Source organism: Aplysia californica, unplaced genomic scaffold, assembly GCF_000002075.1.
Source record: "Aplysia californica isolate F4 #8 unplaced genomic scaffold, AplCal3.0 scaffold00758, whole genome shotgun sequence".
Classification (NCBI taxonomy): Eukaryota; Metazoa; Mollusca; class Gastropoda; order Aplysiida; family Aplysiidae; genus Aplysia; species Aplysia californica.
Genome location: NW_004798028.1, coordinates 216274 through 235340, shown reverse-complemented (window position 1 = coordinate 235340; position 19067 = coordinate 216274). Strand labels below are relative to the sequence as shown.

The window sequence follows — 19067 nt, the reverse complement described above, 5'->3', positions numbered from 1 at the left end:
CGGTCTTAAAAGACAAGGTGGATTTTCTCTATAACCAAACAAATATACACACCCATGAAACCAAACTTCTCCTATTGGTAGGGCAAAGTCCACTTTTGGTGTAAGTCAAGATTTCTGAAAACCCCCGAATTCTAGGTTAGCCCGCTTGTCCTTAAAAGCGACCATTTTAGAAAGACAAAATAGATATGAGCTTTTGCCAATAGGTGGGTACCTAAAATGTAGCACAGAGGGTTGATAAAGTTTTTAATATCTCGTTTTTACCAGAATGTTTCTATTCATGTATATCTCCTCCTACAAAAACATGTATTTACAGACCTACAGATGGCATGCTAAGCTGTGTAACTGGTGTTACATAACATCAAGACAAATTCTTTCGAACATAACTCATAACTATGATGACACGTTTGCAAGAATTTGAACATACAAAATTATTTCAAGTTTTCTTATTACTTCAATTTTCAAACATAGCGTAAAGAAAGAGAATTTAAAATGGTGAGGATCTCAAGAAAAGAGAAATTCTGAATGGTGTTGCGTTTGCCTTTGTGTCATCATAGTTATGTCCGAAAGAAATGAAAAACTTTCTGTTTTCATATCTTAATTTCTTTTATGAAAATTTGGGCAAACAACGATTCAGAAGATTCAATTCGACTCGAAGGAATGCATGTTAAGCTGAAGAGATGCCACTTTATTCACATTTTTAGTAGTAGTTTAGTAGTATGGGGTTCTACGGCGCTCGCAACTGCAAAAGGTCATGGGAGCGCGCGAAACACAAGTTGGGGGGTTTTTTTATACGTTGTTTACCGCACGGCTGTGTATGGGTTATTTGATCTTAAAAGTTAAAATATTAAAAATTTGGTGTGGATATATGATTTCACACTAAAACAACTTTCATTTTAAAAATTTAATTTCGTGACCAAATGCTTGAAATATAAATACTAGGCTAATTTTGGGGCGAGGAATTTAGTGGTGACGTCGAAAAGTGAAAAATATAAATATTTAATTACCTAATTCGCTTAATAATTTGAATAAATTATGCAAAAATTTCAAAATGACGTTCTCAGTTTAAAAATTTGTTGCCAAGGTCTAAAGACAAAAAACACACAAAAGGATATTTCAGCCCCCCCCCCCCCCCCCCCCCAATTTGGTATATTAGTGTATTAAGTGAATATTTGATGTGCTAATTAGCATGAGTTGAATAAGTTATGCAAAAATCTCAAAACTATGTTTTCAGTACGAAAATATTGTGTCTAATTGACTCTAATACCCACTGCACATTGAGGGATCGGTTCTGTAACACAAACTAATTGCCTAACTCGAAGCCTCGAAAACAAACACATTATTTTTTTGGGGTCATTGTCAGCTTCGTTCCATATGTGCCACAATGGTCGCTTTTAACCCTCAATCTGGCTAGCCCCGCCTACAAAACCAAACTGAACCGATTGTGCCAGGTGGCATTGGGTACTAAGAAATAAAAGGTAAAAAATAAAAAAGGACATTTCAGTGCACCCCCTCCCCCTTCCAAACTGAGTATATAAGTTTATTAAATGAAAAAAAAATAAATAAATAAATAAATATGATTAGCAAATTAGCCTAAAGTTGATTTAATTATGGAACAAGGGGAAAGATAAGATTGGATGGGGGGTGGCTCAAGGACTAGTCCAATTATAACATTATTCCTGGCAAATGTAGGGAAAAAAACGACGGCCCAAACTTCCGTAAAGTGCTGATCGCGACCGCCGGTCGCGATAGACATTGGCATAGTATAACGCGATATACGAAAAGAATGAAGTACTAATTTTTATACTGTTGGCTGGTAGGCTACGCAGAATTGATTTCGCCCGCCATTTTTCTTGTTACGGGGTTCGGTCGAGGCGCAAGGAGTTTTTTGTGTCACGTTGAAGTCAAGTGACAGCAAAATTCGAAAATTCGCGATTGCGACCCGCGACAAACATGGAAATAGTGTCCCATCAGATTCAGATGAAGATGTTCCGCGTATTTTCCTTGAATCGGAAGATGATTTCGAGGGTTTTGATGCTAGAGCTAACACTTTGTGGAATATAATGTATGCCTGCGATGCATATAGACTCTGGTCTAGATCTAGAGAACTAATGGGGGCTCTCTTGGCCTAGAGGTTAAGGTGTTGGCCTCTCATTCAAAGGTCCCGGGTTCGAATCCGGGGAGCGACCAAAAAATTTTCTTCTCTAAAATTGTCTCCTTTCACCTCCTTTCCTGCTCTCTAGCAACGTTCTGTTGTCTGCTTTCATTTCCACTTTCTGCCCCCACCCCCTCACCTCCTTTGCCCCCTCCTCTGGGCTCCTGACTCTTTCTGCAGCCATTCTACTGCTACTCTTTGGCCCCTCCTTACTGCTGCCTTTCTGCCACACCCCTGATCTTCTGGTAGGAAAGATCTACACCTAGCCTTCTCGGACAAGGGCGAAAAATCTCGGAGGGCCCGTGTGCAAGCTGCGCACGTTAAAGATCCCTTGGTGGTCTAAAATCTTTAAAAGTAGGCTTTGGCCGCCACCCGGGCAAAATTCAAAATTTCCTACCAATTGAAAATATTAGGTGTGTCCCGCGCGCTCATATGACCTATGCAGTTGCGAGCGCCGTAAAACACTTTACAAAAACAAAAAAAACAAAGAGGACTAATGAACCGGCTGTTTTTATTCAGTCATTTCCAACACCACTACTACAACAATAATTCACAAAATACTTTTTGCTTCACATATTCATAAAGAACTTTCAATATTCTAAAACTTTTATTCTTACTTTCATTAGAAATTTAGACAAATAAAAAAGTTATTAGCAAAAAAAAAGCTTATGTGCTAATCTGGCGTTTTTCCAAAATAAACTCAGCACAGAGGGAAAATATAAGGGGAAAGAAGTCAACGCTCTAAGGGTTAATTATCACTAAAAAAGAACTACAAAATGATATGTAAATTTAACAGCAGAAATGAATTTTACATCTAATAACATTTCCAATTAACAAGTTATCATTCAAATGATTCAATTAATTACTGAGACAGGATCTTACAGAAACTTTTTTTGTGGTCTATTTTTTAAGAATACGTTTTTAATATTATAAAGATCACTCATGCTTTGCAGCACTTAACCCATTATTTACAGACCGATTTTTTTAATTATAAGAGAATAATACTAAGAATAGACAGCTCTTTCTCATGCAGTACAAACAAAATAGGGCTAAAGTAAGTGAAAAGTCTTTTTTACTGGCATTGCTCTTTTCAAAAAACGAAGAAAAAATTGTAACACTTAAAGATTTAAAAGATGGTTGAGACTTTTAGTTTTTAGTTTTAGTAGAGGTTTCACAGTGCTCGCTACTGCATAAGATCATATGAGCGCCAGAAGAAAAGAGGTGTTACAAGAGAGTAACAAACATTTATAAAAAAGAAGAAGGGGAGATAAGGACGATAGATGTTTGATAGGAAAGAAGAAGAAGCAAACCACACCACAGCACCCGCAAACCACCCACCGTTGAGACTTTGTACAAACAATGTGTCCCTCCCTGCTCCTTGAGAAAAAAAATAGACTTACAAGAATAGTCTTCATGTTTCTACTAGTCAACACAAGGTCATCTCCCTTGTCAGTGGCTAGAGTTGCAACAGCAATCGCGCCTGTTTTGCCGCTCCTACAGATACAACAAAATTATGAAATTAAGTAGTGGCATGTGTGTGTGGTGGGGGGGGGGGGGGGGGGGGGGGGAACAAGGTTAACTCCCAGCAGTTCATGCAGTACTATATCGTATAAATATAAACGATAGCTAGTGATGTGGTATTTCACCCATAACATTAAAGAAAGATTTTGTAAGGTATTTTTATTAAATAAAAATGACTAAATAGACTAAAATAATATAAAATAGGTATTAAAATTGAAGGTTTTATTATAAAATGCTCGCTCTGAAATTTTCAATTTCTTCAAGGGCAATAACCGAGAATTTGTAGAATGCAAAAGAAGGGCCCTCATTTCTTTATTTTTCAACAGAATGAGGTGTCTTTTACAAATTACATGCAGAATTGAATGTAATGTACTTTCTTATCAAATTAATGTTAACTCTAAATTGTAAAAAAAAAATTCTTTGTGATTGTTGGGGCAGTCCGATTTCTATTTCTGCATCTATTTTTTGGTAACACGAAATATATGTCACACCTCGAGAAAGCTTGACAAATATCAAATGTATTGGCTAGGTCAGAAAGACCATCTAATTCCCTTTCTGGAACAGATAGATTATTGCAGGAGGCTTGAGAGCAAGAAGTCATGATATGAAATTTCCAGATTCAAGGGCAAAAATTAGGAATAGTGGGATATACTAGAATCACTCTCATTTCTGTATTTTCCAACAGAATGGTGTTGACACATAATAGCAGAACTGAATGCACTTTCCCATGAAATAATTGTAAACTCTAAATTCTCAAATACATTTTGTTTCCCTTCTTTGTGACTTTTGGAAAAGTGTGATTTCGGTTTTTGTTTCTATTTTTAGTAACAAGAAAAAAGGTCCCACTTCAAGACAGCTTGACAAAAATGAAATCCATTGGGTAGGTCTGAAACCCTATCCAATTCCCTTTCCATTGATATATAAAATATGTCTATCTGGAGTAGATAGATTATTGCATGAGGCTTGAGGGTATGGAGGACCCCTGAAACATAAATGAAAAAGCCAAACAGGCAAAACTGCTGGGAGAGGTAGATAATTTCAAACAACAGCTTTGGCAATGAAATCCCCAAGAAAGTACTTTTAAAAATCCCTCCTCTGAGCAAAGAGAAAAAAAGTCAACACAATGGTCACACGGAGCTGGGCCTGAGCATGACAAAATAAAACAGAGTCAAAAAGTAGCACTGTAAATGGCACCTTCTTTCAACATCTCCAAAATGAACAGATCATGTTCAAATACAAAACGTAAGCCCAAGACAAGAATAATGATTCTTTTTTCCTTTTCAACAAATGGTGCAGGTCAGGAGTCAAGAGCAAGCCGTATCCTACAACCAAATTACTTCTTGTAGATTCAAAAGGCAAAAATTTAGACAATTTCAGAAATCCAAAATTTCCACATATCCATAAAAATCAGCACCTTTTAATAAACTGTCAATAAAAACAAGAAGCAAAATGCATGAGGCAAGTCATTACAATCTGTAAGTAAATCATCCTTCAACCTGGTCATCCAGTGTAAATTCATGGAATCTGTGGCATGGTAGAAAAGTTATGATGGATCTGAAGAATGATTTACTAGATACAAATTTACTATACTGAAATGGAACTTGCATTTGTTACATTTCACACTTTCACTCACCTTGGGGAGATTGAAGTTTCATCACCCTGAAAAAAAATTCACAAGTAAAAAAAGTGAAAATTTAAATTTAATCAAGAACTTTTAAAGAAACATGAAATTTTAAATGAAAGTAGCAAATTCTAAGAAGAGTGTGTTTTTTTTATTTTTTAAATCCATTGATAAATAAAAGTTATTGGGGTCTCGTGTTGCAAAATTTTGGGGGAATGTTGGAAAACAATACAGAAAAGTTGGACATTTTTAAATGCATTTCTATAAGCCAGTAATGAATATAATATGTGAATGATACTAGGCATCTTCATGTGATTTTTAGTGCAGAATCTAGTTCAGTTATCACTTTTTCAATGTCAGTACTACTCTACTTTGGATCATTAAAACTAATATTTGCATGAAAATTTGAATTGTGCTACAAAGCTTCAACAGTGACCGATAGAGAGGCACAGGTTTGCGACTAGCGAGGCATGACAAAACTTCACAAGTTTTCAACACATTTTAAAATTTCATTTTGATCAGTGTTTTACGGTGCTCGCAACTGTATTGATAAGGTCATATGAGCCCATGGGACGCATAGAATTGGAATATGAATCCTCCATATAGATCCAGTAAACTAAATAAATCTAGATCTAGATCTAGAAGAACAAGTGAATAGGATCTAGGAATAGGCCTTGAACTAGAAATCCGCATCCGATTCCGAACAGAGGGGCTCAGCTGAGTCTAGATTCTAAATAAATAAATAATTCACGCACCTGATGAAATGCCTTTTACCAACATTAATATTACAGCACAACCTTTGATAGGGTTTGACAAAATAGAATTGGAATATGAATCCTCCATTGAGGTCTATAATGATCTATATAAATCTAGATCTAGATCTAGATTCTATTATCTAAGTGAGTCGGACTGGAATGAATCCACACGATCTGAACAATTGAATTTGTCAACAAAACGAAATTCAAAATGGCCGCTCGAGCACGAAACTGAAAGTAGATAATTTAGGTCGTCGTCTTTTTTCGTATTCGCATTTCTACTCAGGTTCCGACAATTATGTCTGAAACGCCGACGTCGGCAGTCGGCGGTGCGCGTGTCGGCGGTCAGCACGAAAACGAAAGTGCCGACAAAGCCGACGGGAGAAAAGGGGGACGCTGGCAGTCGGCCAGGCCTCGCACTTCGCACATTGACTGATACAGGTGGGCCTAGCGATAGCATCGGCCCCCTCGCGGGTCGCGTCGCGATTGTCGGATTTCAGACGATTGTCGGCAAACATGCAGGTCTAGATCAGGGGTGCAGCTGAAAGACAGCAGTAAGAAGGAGCCAAGTGTAGAAAGGCTGCAGAAAGAGAGAGGAGCCCAGAGAAGGGGGCAATGGGGAAAGGAAGTAGGGGCAGAAAGTGGAGACAAAAGCGGACGACAGAACATGGTTAGACAGCAGGAAAGGAGGGTAAAGGGAGAAAATTTTTAATCGCTGTGAGGTTACGAACTCAGTACCTACTGAATGAGAGACGAACATTGTAACTTCTTGATTACAAGAGCCTCCCTTTAACATGCACTTTTCTTTATTAAAATGAAAAACAGATCTTGCTTCGTGCTAGGAAAACATGTAACCTAAAAACATATTTAGAGTACAATCTTTAAGCAGTATCTAGTCTGTGAAAATGAAATTATTTATGTTTAAAAAGAGGGTGGGTAAATACAATAATTTTGATAAATGCCAGTCACTCCTCGGAGCTCAATTTTTACTTAAAAGCTTTATTTAATAAACAGTTACAGTAGTGCTGAAGTAACAGATACTCACTGCTTTTCAGTTATTCAACTTTTACCAACTTACCTTGTTCAAAGAGAGCAGGGACCTGGAAATATCCAAATCAGCTACCTGGGCTTTGCCAGAGTTGAAACTGTCTTGACTGCTATGTCGACTGGAATCACTGGAGAATGAACAGTTGAGCTCATTTCTCCGGTACTGGTCAAAAGAGAAACTGTTGGAACAAAATTCGTCTTCCACATCAGGTAAGCTAATATTGTTTGAATTGCAGTCTACCAAAGTCTTTTTTCCCGGCAATGGACTTCTGGACTCATCACACAATGTTGAGGTCGAGGACGACTCATGTTTATTCACTTTATGATGCAAGACATACTGTCTTTCTGGGTTATAGAATTCTGCCTGCATAGAAAGTCGGCCATCAGCCTCAGATGCCGCCGCAGAAGCCACCCTGGCACTCATCGCAGCTATTTCTTTGCACATCACAATTTGCTGACCTTCGGCACCCTGAAACATTTAAAAGAAAACATTAAGAGTGGAACATCTTCAATGTGTAGATATCTAATAGGTTTCTAATTAGAAAGCATCATGCCGAAAAGTGAAAAAAAAAAATATGTACAGACTCAGATGTGCTGCAAAAACAATAAAATAGCATTAAAAAAATATTTGGTAATACAGTGGGAATAAAAATGAATTTCAGTCAAACCTGCCTTAACGGCACATGTTTAGAGAAAAAAGACCTGATTTAGCATTCTTTCGGTTTCCCAAAGATCAAGTAAAATGAGTTTAATTTGTTTAGCATTGAGATTCTAGTTTCTGTCTATAGTATTGGACTAGTACTACTAGATCTTGTTGGTACAAACACCAGGCTTAGCCTAGATGTACTGAGCTTACTACTGTAAGATCAAGTACAGGTTGCGAATGGGCTAGCCTATATCCAGCTGTAGATCTAGCCAGATGTTCAAGAGCATTAATGTATTGAGTGACTGATGTACATATGTTTTGCACAATTTACCGATCTGCGCAATCGTGCACTGCGTGTTTTAACGATCGTAAAATTGCACAGCCATCTTCAGATAGCGCTGCGCATTTTAACGACCGGCTCAAGGGGCACAATAGTACTATGTATGCAGGAGAGAATAAGGACACTTCCGTGTCTTTCTTGCAGTGACTTCCTTTGGATAAAAATTTCCAATTCTCGAGATATTCAGAAATATAAAATAAATTAAATGTACTTTGTGAACTTTGAGTTTGATACCTGGCATTGTATCATTCTTGTGAGCTTTCAGTTTTATATGTTAATTTTCATTTTCATTTTTTACGCTTTTGAAAATGTATGTGAATGTTCCTTGATGTGGGTAAAAGAATAAAGATGGAAAGGGTTTTTTTTTTAAGTATAATTATTTCAAAAATATAAAAATTACCGCATAAGATTGCAGTGCAATCATACCATCGTTAAAATGTGCAGCACAATTTTACGATTGTTAAAACGCGATGCTTAAGATTGCACAGACTGGTAAATTGCGCGGAATACATAATATAATTGTGGGGACGAGTATGCTAGATTTAGTACTAGTGTGGTGTACGGGTCTGAGAATAGCTGTACTCAGAATCTCAGAATATATCACCCAGCAACTGTAAGTCGGTATCGAGTCAGGCCTTCGTAGGGCTATCGCAGATGATCAAAGGGGTTTTTAGTATAAAAGTTAGATCTATTTCGAAAACGGGGGTCAAATTTCAGATACAGTCTGGTGAACATAAATCCAGGTATCAATTGTTGTCAACAGACATGCATGAAGTTGCACAATGCCCATTGGAAAGTTGTTATAGAATGTGCATTTCTGATCTTATGTTATAAGGAATGGTATTCCAAAATCTGCTGGTACCTAAATAAAAGGAATCCTTGTATATACATATCTGTCCTGGCATACAAAACAAAGGAATTGTTGGGATTCCTGGTCCTGACTCTGGATTATTGTTGGATGGTTTATTGGTATGTCAATCTCCCCTTTGAGAGTTTGGTATAAAAGTGTAACTTTTGCTCAAGCTCTGTGTTCTGATAGAGGTAATCATTTCAAATTTTGGAGAAGTGAGGTACATGTAACTCTTTATCCTCTTGAATTATGGTGTTTGTAGCATAACAGGCAGCTCTTCTTTGCATATTTTCTAATTATATTCATTGTTGTACAAGAGTCCCATACTGAGCTACAATATTCTAGAGTACCGTAGTAGTACTTGTAATTTATTGTAATGGACTTGAAAATGTTTTAATAGCTGTAGTGCGGTAAAGAATTTTGTTTGGCTTAGGTTATGTCATTGAGTGCATGTGTATTAAAGGGGTACAGAATGTGGTGTGAGCATACAGCATGTAAAGTCTGACATCTAGATCTAGTCATCTACCAATCCATAAATCCACCCCAACCCCCTCTTTCTGTCTCTCTCCCTCTCTCCCCTTTCATCTAAAACGAATGCTAAAATCAGGCACAATATTAAAATATATTAAGTAAAAATCATAGTCCATCAACCACTAGACCTAGAGACTAGATAATCCATCATTCAATTATACTGAATCAGCTGTTATTTACATAGCAAAGCAACCAGGCAGGCCAATCTTACTGTCGCAATTTCTTAATATATCAGCCGACGCGCGTACGCTGGCAAGCCTCGTGTGTTGCACATGTTGTCACACAGGACACGGGCTGGCAGCAGCAAGTGTCGGGTCTCGTTAACGTACACTGCCTCTGGTTAGACCAAAGCCTGCCGCCCTGATCGTACAGCTAGCCGAGGAAAGAGTACCTCGAATCGTTGTTACATGGCAGTGACAGGTGGCATTGGTTGACAGCTTATTACACCGATAGATCGGGCTAAGGGTGGTAGCAAAGGAGATGTTCAAACATTTTTATTTTTAATAGGTCAGACAGTGGTCCAATGAAACGCAAGCACTGGTGGTAATTGGAATAAGACTGACGCATGTCATTATCAGAGAGGATAGCAGCTGAGAGGAGTGAAGTTTTGACCACCTTAGACAGCTTGCCGAATGGACAAGCGACTCTTGATCCCACTGGCTGGGCCTTTGACCCCCCCCCCCCCCCCCCGCTACCTTCCGAATTTTTTTTACCTTTTCCAAAATCCAGTTACTCTGTACCTATTTATGTTAGATTTATGGAAAGTGGCCAGTTTCAGCAGATGTTGAGCTTTGCAGAACAGAAAGAATTTGACTTTATGTTATTTTGTTCATGTTTCATAGCTTTTCAAAAAATGACAAATTTTGAGGACAAACTTTTTGGGGGCCAAACTAGTCAGTACAATATTTTTGCTGGGGTTTTTTTTAGGGTTGCTGTTTCTGTCTTAAAATACACACAAAATATATAACAAAACAAAGAAAACTAACTTGAAAAGTTAATGATGACCTAGGCTACACTATTTCAAGTGTCACCACTTGACCGACTCAGGTGCACCAATGGCAGTGAATGAGTTAACATGTCCTTCTCAGTAATCAACTTTAAAGCTAAAATACCTCAACAGCCATGCTGGCTTGGCCTGCTGATCCTTCACTGCACTGTCTCTGAAAACCTTTCACATCACAGTCCCTTTCTGAAAACAATAAGGATATATTGTTTATCTCAATCAAATTCAAACTATTCAAAAAGGGACAATAAAATAATCATATTTGATCAGTTATTTCCAACGGAGAATTGGAAACTTTACAAGACCAAATGCAACATTGAAGATATTTTGAACCAGAGAAAAACAAATTACATTCAGCAGCATTTTAAACCATGTGCATGAAATTAAGAACATGATAAAGCATTCTATACTTAATCAAGCTTTACAAAAAAGCACAAAAGACCCCCCCCCCCCAATTGCCCTAGCAGAGGAAGAAATTTGAGAGCGACAGAATAAAACTAAATATTCGGAAACAATCCCATTTTTTCCCTTTTCAAACGACAGCTGATAAGTGGCTGTTTGCAAGTTCAGAGGTGTGAAACCTGGAAAACTCTGGAAAAGTATTCGATTTGGTGTAACTTCCAATCTCAACCTGAGATAAGTGGATTATTCATGCGGTCATAACACTTATTCATACATCGCATCAATTTGCTATAAAAGATGAGGCATATATTTCATTGTTCTCTTTCATTATTGACTCCCTCGGCACGCTCGCATGACCGCCGTCTGACCATGACGCCACAGCAGGTGCCCTGCGGCGCAACGTAAGTGGGTCATCGATCGATAAGAACGTTGTTCCGATCAACCCCGCAGGACCAGAGTTAATCAGAGTATATTGCCTAGTGGCAATGGCAACAAAAACAAACCTACTTTCAGTAACACTGTCTTGAAAAGAAACCGACCGCAGAGGTCGTGGTTTCTTCAAACCACTTTGACGAGGAGCCCGAGCTGCAATTCCTATTCCAGTAGATGCAGACATTGTGGTTGGAGGCTTGAGCAAAAGAGCACTGCAAAAACATTAAACAATATTCAATTTAATATTTTGATGCAATCATAAACCAACAAAAATAAAAAGGCACAATTCAACACCATCATAATAAAATAAATAATAATTTTAAAATGCTTTATAAAGCATCTATTACATATTTGGCAACTTGGAAACACATGTGTCACTTTTCCCATAAAACTACAACAGCTACAGAGTTGAAAGTTGGCAAGTACCTGCAAAAAGATAGATAGGTCCCCATGACGGAGCCCGCTTTTTTATTTATTCATTTCCTGAATTTAGACAAATATATTTGACAAAAGGTACCTGTCTTTTTGGCCTTTATGATTATTCTACAGAGAAACAAAACAAATCTGCGTAGCTCTCCTTCACAACGGAAGTTCATTACTGCTCTTTAACACGATTCAAGAGATCAGATGGGGTGAGTAATTTTCGAGACTCATTTGTAATACGTGGAGACGTGATCCTGTGTACGAGTCCAAAGAGTTCTTTTTAATACAGGGCCCAAAGAGAAAAACTTTTTTATTACTGGGTCAATTTTTTTTTTTTTTTTTTTGTTTGGTTGCTAGCCTGTAGAAGTGCCATGCATAGTTTCGTGGGCATAGGTAAATTTGTCAATGAGCTAGAATTTTGTTTAACGCTGTCAGAGGAAAGTGAACAAGCTATAGACACTGCCTGTATGATTGTGAAGACGTCAGTGTGTTCCTTTTACAGTGTAGCAGCCCTTTCATCCATTATCTTCTTAGTGCTTTTTTGTGATGGTGTGTAAGGCAAAACACGTATTTTGTAATTGTGAAGGGCTAGACAATAAAACACTAAAGCAATGTAGATAAAGAGGAGTTAATCAAGGCAGACCTAATCTAAAGCAGTATAGATCTAGAAGCCGGGTGTGACTGAAAGCCTAGACAGCAATGTAGGTGTAAAATGCCCCTGCGGCGTAGACCAATAGGAGCAAAGACGCCAAGGCGTCGACCCGAGCAAAGCCGGGTACTCAGCTAGTATAATATATAAAACCCATGCTTACGCACTTCACAACTAACCCTCAGCAGACTAGGACCACCCAGTAAAAAAAGTGAAATCATGAGCCAGCTGTTATTACATTTACTACATGCAGGTCGTTCGTACGAAAGGGTCTGAATTTCATCATAAAAACATTTTTTTATTTTTTAAATAAACATTTCCATTAAAGTTGTAGATTTTTATCTTTTTTAATAAAACAGTGCTTCCAACAGCTGAAGTTGAAGAAAAGTCAGGACAATTCTGCCGAGAGTCTGGGGGCAATTACGCTTAGTGTGATAAAATTCAATTAAAAACCATAAAATATTTCAAAAACTATTAATTTGCGATGGAAATAAAATAAAGTCGATATTCATGTTCAGCACATCAATATCAATATATATAGATTCTATGTACCGGTAGTATTGTAGTAGAAAATGGACATCTCTAGTAGCTAAGTGTGAGACAGGAAGTAAACTCGAATCAGTATCACACTTTGAGATACTAGATTCTAGTTGTCAATTTTCTACTAGATTTACGTATTGATACGCCGAGCATGAATATTTACTTCATTACCATGTTTCCATCACAAATATTTGATAGTTTTTAATCGAACTTGGTCACACTAGATCTAGATCTAAGCCTTATTGCATAGTAATTTCCGCGCTTTGAACCAATCAGGACGGTTTCAACCTCCTGTATTAAACCATGACTTGAATTTTCACCATGGGTGAGAATAAAAATACGATCGAACTCTCACCTCAGGTGAGACTTGCTAGCGTAGGCGATTCTCACTGGGTGAGAAACAAGACCTGATTTTCCTAATTTCTGAATACTGTCTATCAGTGTGGGTGATCAAATTAACAACAAAGGAAAAAAATGATGTTATAGCACTCATTTGGTCGTCTACAAAGATGCTATGGCTATTTCACTTTTCGAATCATCCAAACTACCCCGTTGTCGTTTTGTTTTGTCCGAAAGTTCTCGCCACTCCTTAGAATCTCTCTCTCACTGCCTGCAGACAAAACTGCACGCTTTCAACACAAGAGTGCTGGAACATTTGCTTACACTGGTATCACAGTGAACGAACACCGGGTGAGAATAGCCAAAAGATTTGCCCTCACCTCGGGTGAGGGGGGGGGCTGCACAGTTTGTCACAGTCCCAGTTTGTCACTTTCTTTCTTTTTTCTTCCACTTGTACCGGTGGGTGTCGCGGGGAGATACAGGCGTCTGTCTGCAGCAAGGCGAGTGGCCTGTAGGAGGGACATCCCGTGAGCTCTGAGGGGGTTTGCCACAGATTCACTCCATCATCGCCTTGGTCTTCCTCTGGCTCTCCATCCAGAATATTTAATGTTGTATGCTCTCAGAAATGGATGGTTTGAGGGCATTCGCGTGAGGTGTCCAAACCACTTGACCCTTTGTTTTTCTTTGTGTGGTAGAACTGGTGTTGCTCCTACGGTGTCCCTTAAGAACTCATTTTTTATTTTGTCTTTTCTAGTATTGTTGACCGCTCTTCTTAAGCATTTCATCTCGCATGTGACCAGTTCCCTCTCTAGGGCTTTGATTAGGGACCATGTCTGGCACTATGTGAGTGTTGGAAGGAAAATGGCGTTGATGAGCTTCACCTTGGTGCTCATGGGTATATTAATTATTGGGATGTTTCAGGAGAGGGTCGAGTAGATAGCTGACTGTGTTGGCTTTCTGGCATCTAGTCTCTATTTCTCGATCTGATTTTCCATATTCTGTGAAAATGCTGCCCAAGTATTTGAATTCGCTGCTTTGTTTTAGTTGGGATCCATTGATGTTGAAATCCACTTTGTCTGGTCTCCTGCTAATTGTCATGACTTTGGTCTTGCTAATACTGATCTTCATATATCATATTTCTCGCAGCTTGAATTTAGTTGGTTCATATGCTCCTGTAGCTGGGTCTTGTTGTTCATCATTGCCAGGTCGTCTGCAAACATGAGTTCGTTGAGTGCCTCTGGGTCTGGATTGGCCTCCTTTGTAATCTGGTCCATGTAGATCCCGAAGAGAAGAGGGGAGAGATTGCAGCCCCGTCTGACTCCGGATGTTACTGGAAACCAGTCCAATGTTCCACTGGTAGTGCAGGCTACGCTTCTGCTGTTGGCATAGATAGCCCTGATGTTGTCTAGCAGTTGTCCCTTGATGTCGTACTGCTCCAGGATTTTCCATAGCTGGTTTCTATTTACTCTTGTTTGTTTTGTGTTTGTAAAGTGTTTTACAGCGCTCGCAACTGCATGAGGTCATATGAGCGCGCGGTACACACCTGTAATATTTTCAGTTGGTAGGAAATTTTGAATTTTGCCCGGGTGGCGGCCGAAGCCTACTCTTATCGATTTTAGACCACCAAGGGATCTTTAACATGCACAACTTGCACACGGACCCTCCGAGATTTTTCGCCGTTGTCCGAGAAGGCTAGGTTTAGATCTTTCCTACCAGAAGATCAGGGGTGTGGCAGAAAGACAGCAGTAAGGAGGAGCCAAGGATGGCTTCGGTTGTGATGCCATCGTCTCCAGCTGCCTTGTTCTTTGGACTAGTCTTCAGTGCTTCTCTCACTTCACTCTCCAGGATGGTAGGTTCTGAGTGCTCTGGGTAGTTGGCGGTGATGGGGCACGGTGTGTTCTGTGCCTGTACTCCTGATGGATTTAGTAGTTCTTGAAAATATTCTTCCCATCTCTTTATTATTTCCTTCTCTTCGTGTAGAGCTTCTCCATTAGTATCGTTGATGACAATGGTGGGTACATAGGGTTCGTCTCTCACTTTCATTGTCTTCACCTTCTTGTAGAACTCTCTAGATGAGGTCTTGCAGGTCTCACTTAGCTTTTCGCCATACTGGGTCCATGACTTTTCTTTTGATGTTATAACGACTTTTTAGCTGTGTCTTCTTGCAAGTCAATATTTAATGTAGTCCTCTTCGTTTTTTACTTGACCCATACATTATAGTCTCTTTTTTCCCCTGATAGCATCTTTAACTTTTTCGTTCCACCAGGCCGTTGCTTTTCTGTTTTCCTCTTGTCTTCTTGGTACCACAGACTTCTTTCATAGTGTCCAGGAGAGTTGTTTTGAAGGTGTCCCAAGCTTCCTCAACGGTTGGTATTGTAGAGTTGATAGAACCTAGCTTTTCATTTAGGGTGCATCTGATTTGAGCCTGCACCTGACCATTTCCGAGTTTATGTATATTTAGTCTCTCTTGCTGTCTTTTATGGTTTTTTGGTTTACTTTCTTTCTTGGTGGTCAACGTTGTGACGATTGGCCTGTGGTCTGTGACCAGGCCTGCATTGCGGATGGCTTTTGAGTCTGTGATTGTGATCCGCATTCGAGATTTCGCTAATATGAAGTCGATCTGTGTTGAGACCTTGATATTGTTCCATTTGTACCAGGTGTAGATCTGAGAGGTTTTGTGGTGGAAGAAGGTGTTGGTGATGAATAAGTTGTGCTCTGCATACAGTTCCAATACATGGTTGCTGTTATAATTGCATGGGTCACTGTGGACCCAGGTGTTTTCTCCACGTTGTTCTCTCTTTGACTCTTCCGTTGAAGTCTCCCATTACATAAAGACGGTCTTCCTCTGGGATGCAGTTAATTAAGTCTGAATGTTGTTCGAAGAAAGAGTCCTTTTCTTTGCCTGTGTATGAGTCGTTTCACGGTGCATACACCTGAATGTAGTTTGTGGTCTTTATGCCCTCTCTAATGCTGATTTTGATGAGTCTTTCAGAAATGAAGTCTGTATTCATTATTTCCTTTGCTTTGTCAGGGTGTACGATGAAACCCACACCGTGTTCAGCTCTTTGCTCTTTCCTTACGCCGCTCCAAATGAGGACAAAGTTGGAGTGGATCTCTTTTGTACTTGTCCCTTTTTTCCTGATGTCTGTAATGCCTATGATGGAGATCTTTTTCTAGGTGATGAACTCAACTATCTCAAGTTCTTTGTCAAGCTGCAAATATTCCAGGTCCCAATTTTTTTTTTTTTTCTTGTTCGTTGTCCGTTTTCCTCACTAGGTCGTTTTCAGTTTAGATCAGTCCATTTGTGTCTCCTTTTATTTTCTTGAGCAATATTAATATCCACTGCCGGCCTGCAAAGCCAGTCGCAGTTTCACCAGAGCCCCGTGGGCCTGCAATGTTTCAGGGTGACCTGGGTCGGCCTTCACGGCAAGCACAACGCCTCAGTGACATAAAGGTCACACCGTACTTAACCCAGACCCAGCTATCCCCTATTTAGTCCAGTTTCAATCTCCCACAGCGTGACGAGGGGTTGGACTTCGAGAGACCAGTTTGTCACAATATCATTTAATTAAGTATTTCAGTACTGATGACAGTCATAATTACAGCACTTTAACTTTAACACTATACTATAGTTGTAACAAGTTTTTTATTCTCAACCTTCAAATTGGCGGTGTAGAGATTGTCCCTCTAAACGAGTGGCTAATCGGACTTGAGTCTGAATAACCTTCCGTCGTTATTCGGACTCAAACTCCAATGCGCGGATAATATGGGCTGCCCATTGGGGGATCGGATCTGGTTGGGGCGGTTTGCAAGCCAGATTGAGGGCGCAAAGCGGCTATGGTGGCATCAGCTGAACGCGCCAGACTAGTCGACTCTACAACAAACGCGTTTGCTTTCACATGACGAGTGGGGCGATCGCCCCCAACCAGACACGACCCGATCCCATCCCCAAAGGGCATTTCGTATAACACTCTATCAGAATAATATGTATTGTATTGTCCTGATTTTTTTTTTTTTACATGTAAAGTATAATGCTGTTGGAAAAGCTTTTCCTATAGACCACTGTTACTTTGAATGACTGAATTTTGTTCCCTTTGGAAGGATTTTAACTTTTCTCTTCTTACTTTCTAACTGGACTTCCAATTGATCAATGATTTTGTCTTTCTCGTCAAATAAAGCGGGTTTAGACTACCTATATCGATAGAGTTATGATTCTTTGCTGTTCTGAAACTTTGATTTTCAATCTTTTTCACTGCTTTGAGCTTCAGTTTGCCGTTTCCCTGTTTGCCTTTGTTGTGTAGTATTTCAGATAGTCGAACTTTCATATGACCCGCGCGCTCATATGACCTAAGGCTCTGGCCACACTGCAAGCAAAGCAGAGCTTTTTGAGGGGTTAACATTAGGTGGCCACACTGCAAGCAGAGCAGAGCGGGCGGTGCAATGCACTTCGCTGTCTCACGTACAAGACCCGTGTTCAATTCCCGGAGGAGGCGGTGCAATGCAACGTCGTGTGGCATTATATTTTCTTATCAGTTTCAGTAGCCCATGGATAGGAAATGATTGGCATTATTTGTCCTGGTTGATGAGGAGACTCAACAGAAAAAAAGCAAGAAAGGAAGAATGAGTGCACCCGAACATCTGACTGCAAATTCTTCCACTGATATCTGAATAAAAAGAGGGTTCAGTGAAAGAAGGATCAGAATAATACGAGGGAGGGACTTCTAATTTCTTTTTTAAATTTCTTATTAATTTGCTCTCATGCATTATCCTGTTGTGGTAAATGGGAAATAGGAACATAATAATACATGTAATCATAGAATCCCAAGCGTGTTTAAAAGCAAATCAACGATAATATCTTGGTTTTGCAATATTCAGAGAGTTTTAAACACATAACTAAACACACGTACCAGGGCTCCCCTTTTCAGGCCAACTTAAGAGGTTCCTTCACACTTTGGTTTACTATTTTAAGGGGTATTTAACCCTTGTTTTAGAAACTTAAAGGGTAAAATTCAATATCTCACAATATAATTTTTGCCTGCAAACACTTAATTCACACACACTTTGACACACATTAGCACAGACACACATAGAGTAACCATGACTATGATTGAATGCTATCGATTTTAATTAATAAATGAGTAATTTTGACCAAAATAAGAGGTGTCCATTTGGAGGGAGGAAGAGTGGTGGTGGTTGAGCACTTGGGTCTGTCAAAAATAAAATTAAGTTGACAAACCAAAAGGGGTCAACTCCAACTATACTACTCCAAGAAAAATAGACCTGCCACTCTATGAAATCTAAAAGTCAGGATCTCAGTGGGGGAAAAAATTGGGACTTGCTGAAAAAAATCAGGATCAACGACAAATCACCTCGGTCACTGCCAAGCTGACTGTAAAAAACTCCAGGGGTGTCCATTACTATATCCATATATTCCCTCTGAGCGCGTGCGAGTGTGTGGTGTGTGTGTGCGAGTGTTTTATCTTTTTTTTTTTATCCTGAAGTATCATGTCAAAGTCTCACTCCTAGTCCAAGTGTTTTAAACGCCCCCTCCCCCCCCCCCCTCGGATAAGTCCCAAAAGACACTTCAACGAAGTCATGTCACGTGGTGCAAACGCACAATTGAAACAGTTTTACTGACGGGTTTTGATGACAGGCCCGACTAACCAAAACTCGGACAAAACATGTTTCGGCGAAAGTAGATCTTGAGAATGTTTTAAGTCGGAATGCCAAATCAATACTACTTCCAATCCATTATAGTGTGTGAGCAAAGATCCAAGACAACTTTTGGTGGGTCAACTACTAAATACGACATAGAC

General features: G+C 39.3%; 1 protein-coding gene across 1 annotated transcript in view; it reads right to left on the bottom strand.

Moving 5' to 3' along the window:
- LOC101848469 overlaps window positions 1–19067 on the bottom strand; it is a 32477-nt gene that overhangs the window by 9373 nt on the left and 4037 nt on the right. The window contains exons 2-6 of the mRNA XM_005109249.3: window positions 11376–11512; window positions 10576–10652; window positions 7128–7565; window positions 5307–5332; window positions 3553–3646 (exon numbers count right to left, since the gene is read on the bottom strand). Of these exons, the coding sequence (XP_005109306.1) occupies window positions 3553–3646; window positions 5307–5332; window positions 7128–7565; window positions 10576–10652; window positions 11376–11484 (744 nt within the window). The 5' untranslated portion in view covers window positions 11485–11512. The remainder of the gene's footprint in view (window positions 1–3552; window positions 3647–5306; window positions 5333–7127; window positions 7566–10575; window positions 10653–11375; window positions 11513–19067) is intronic.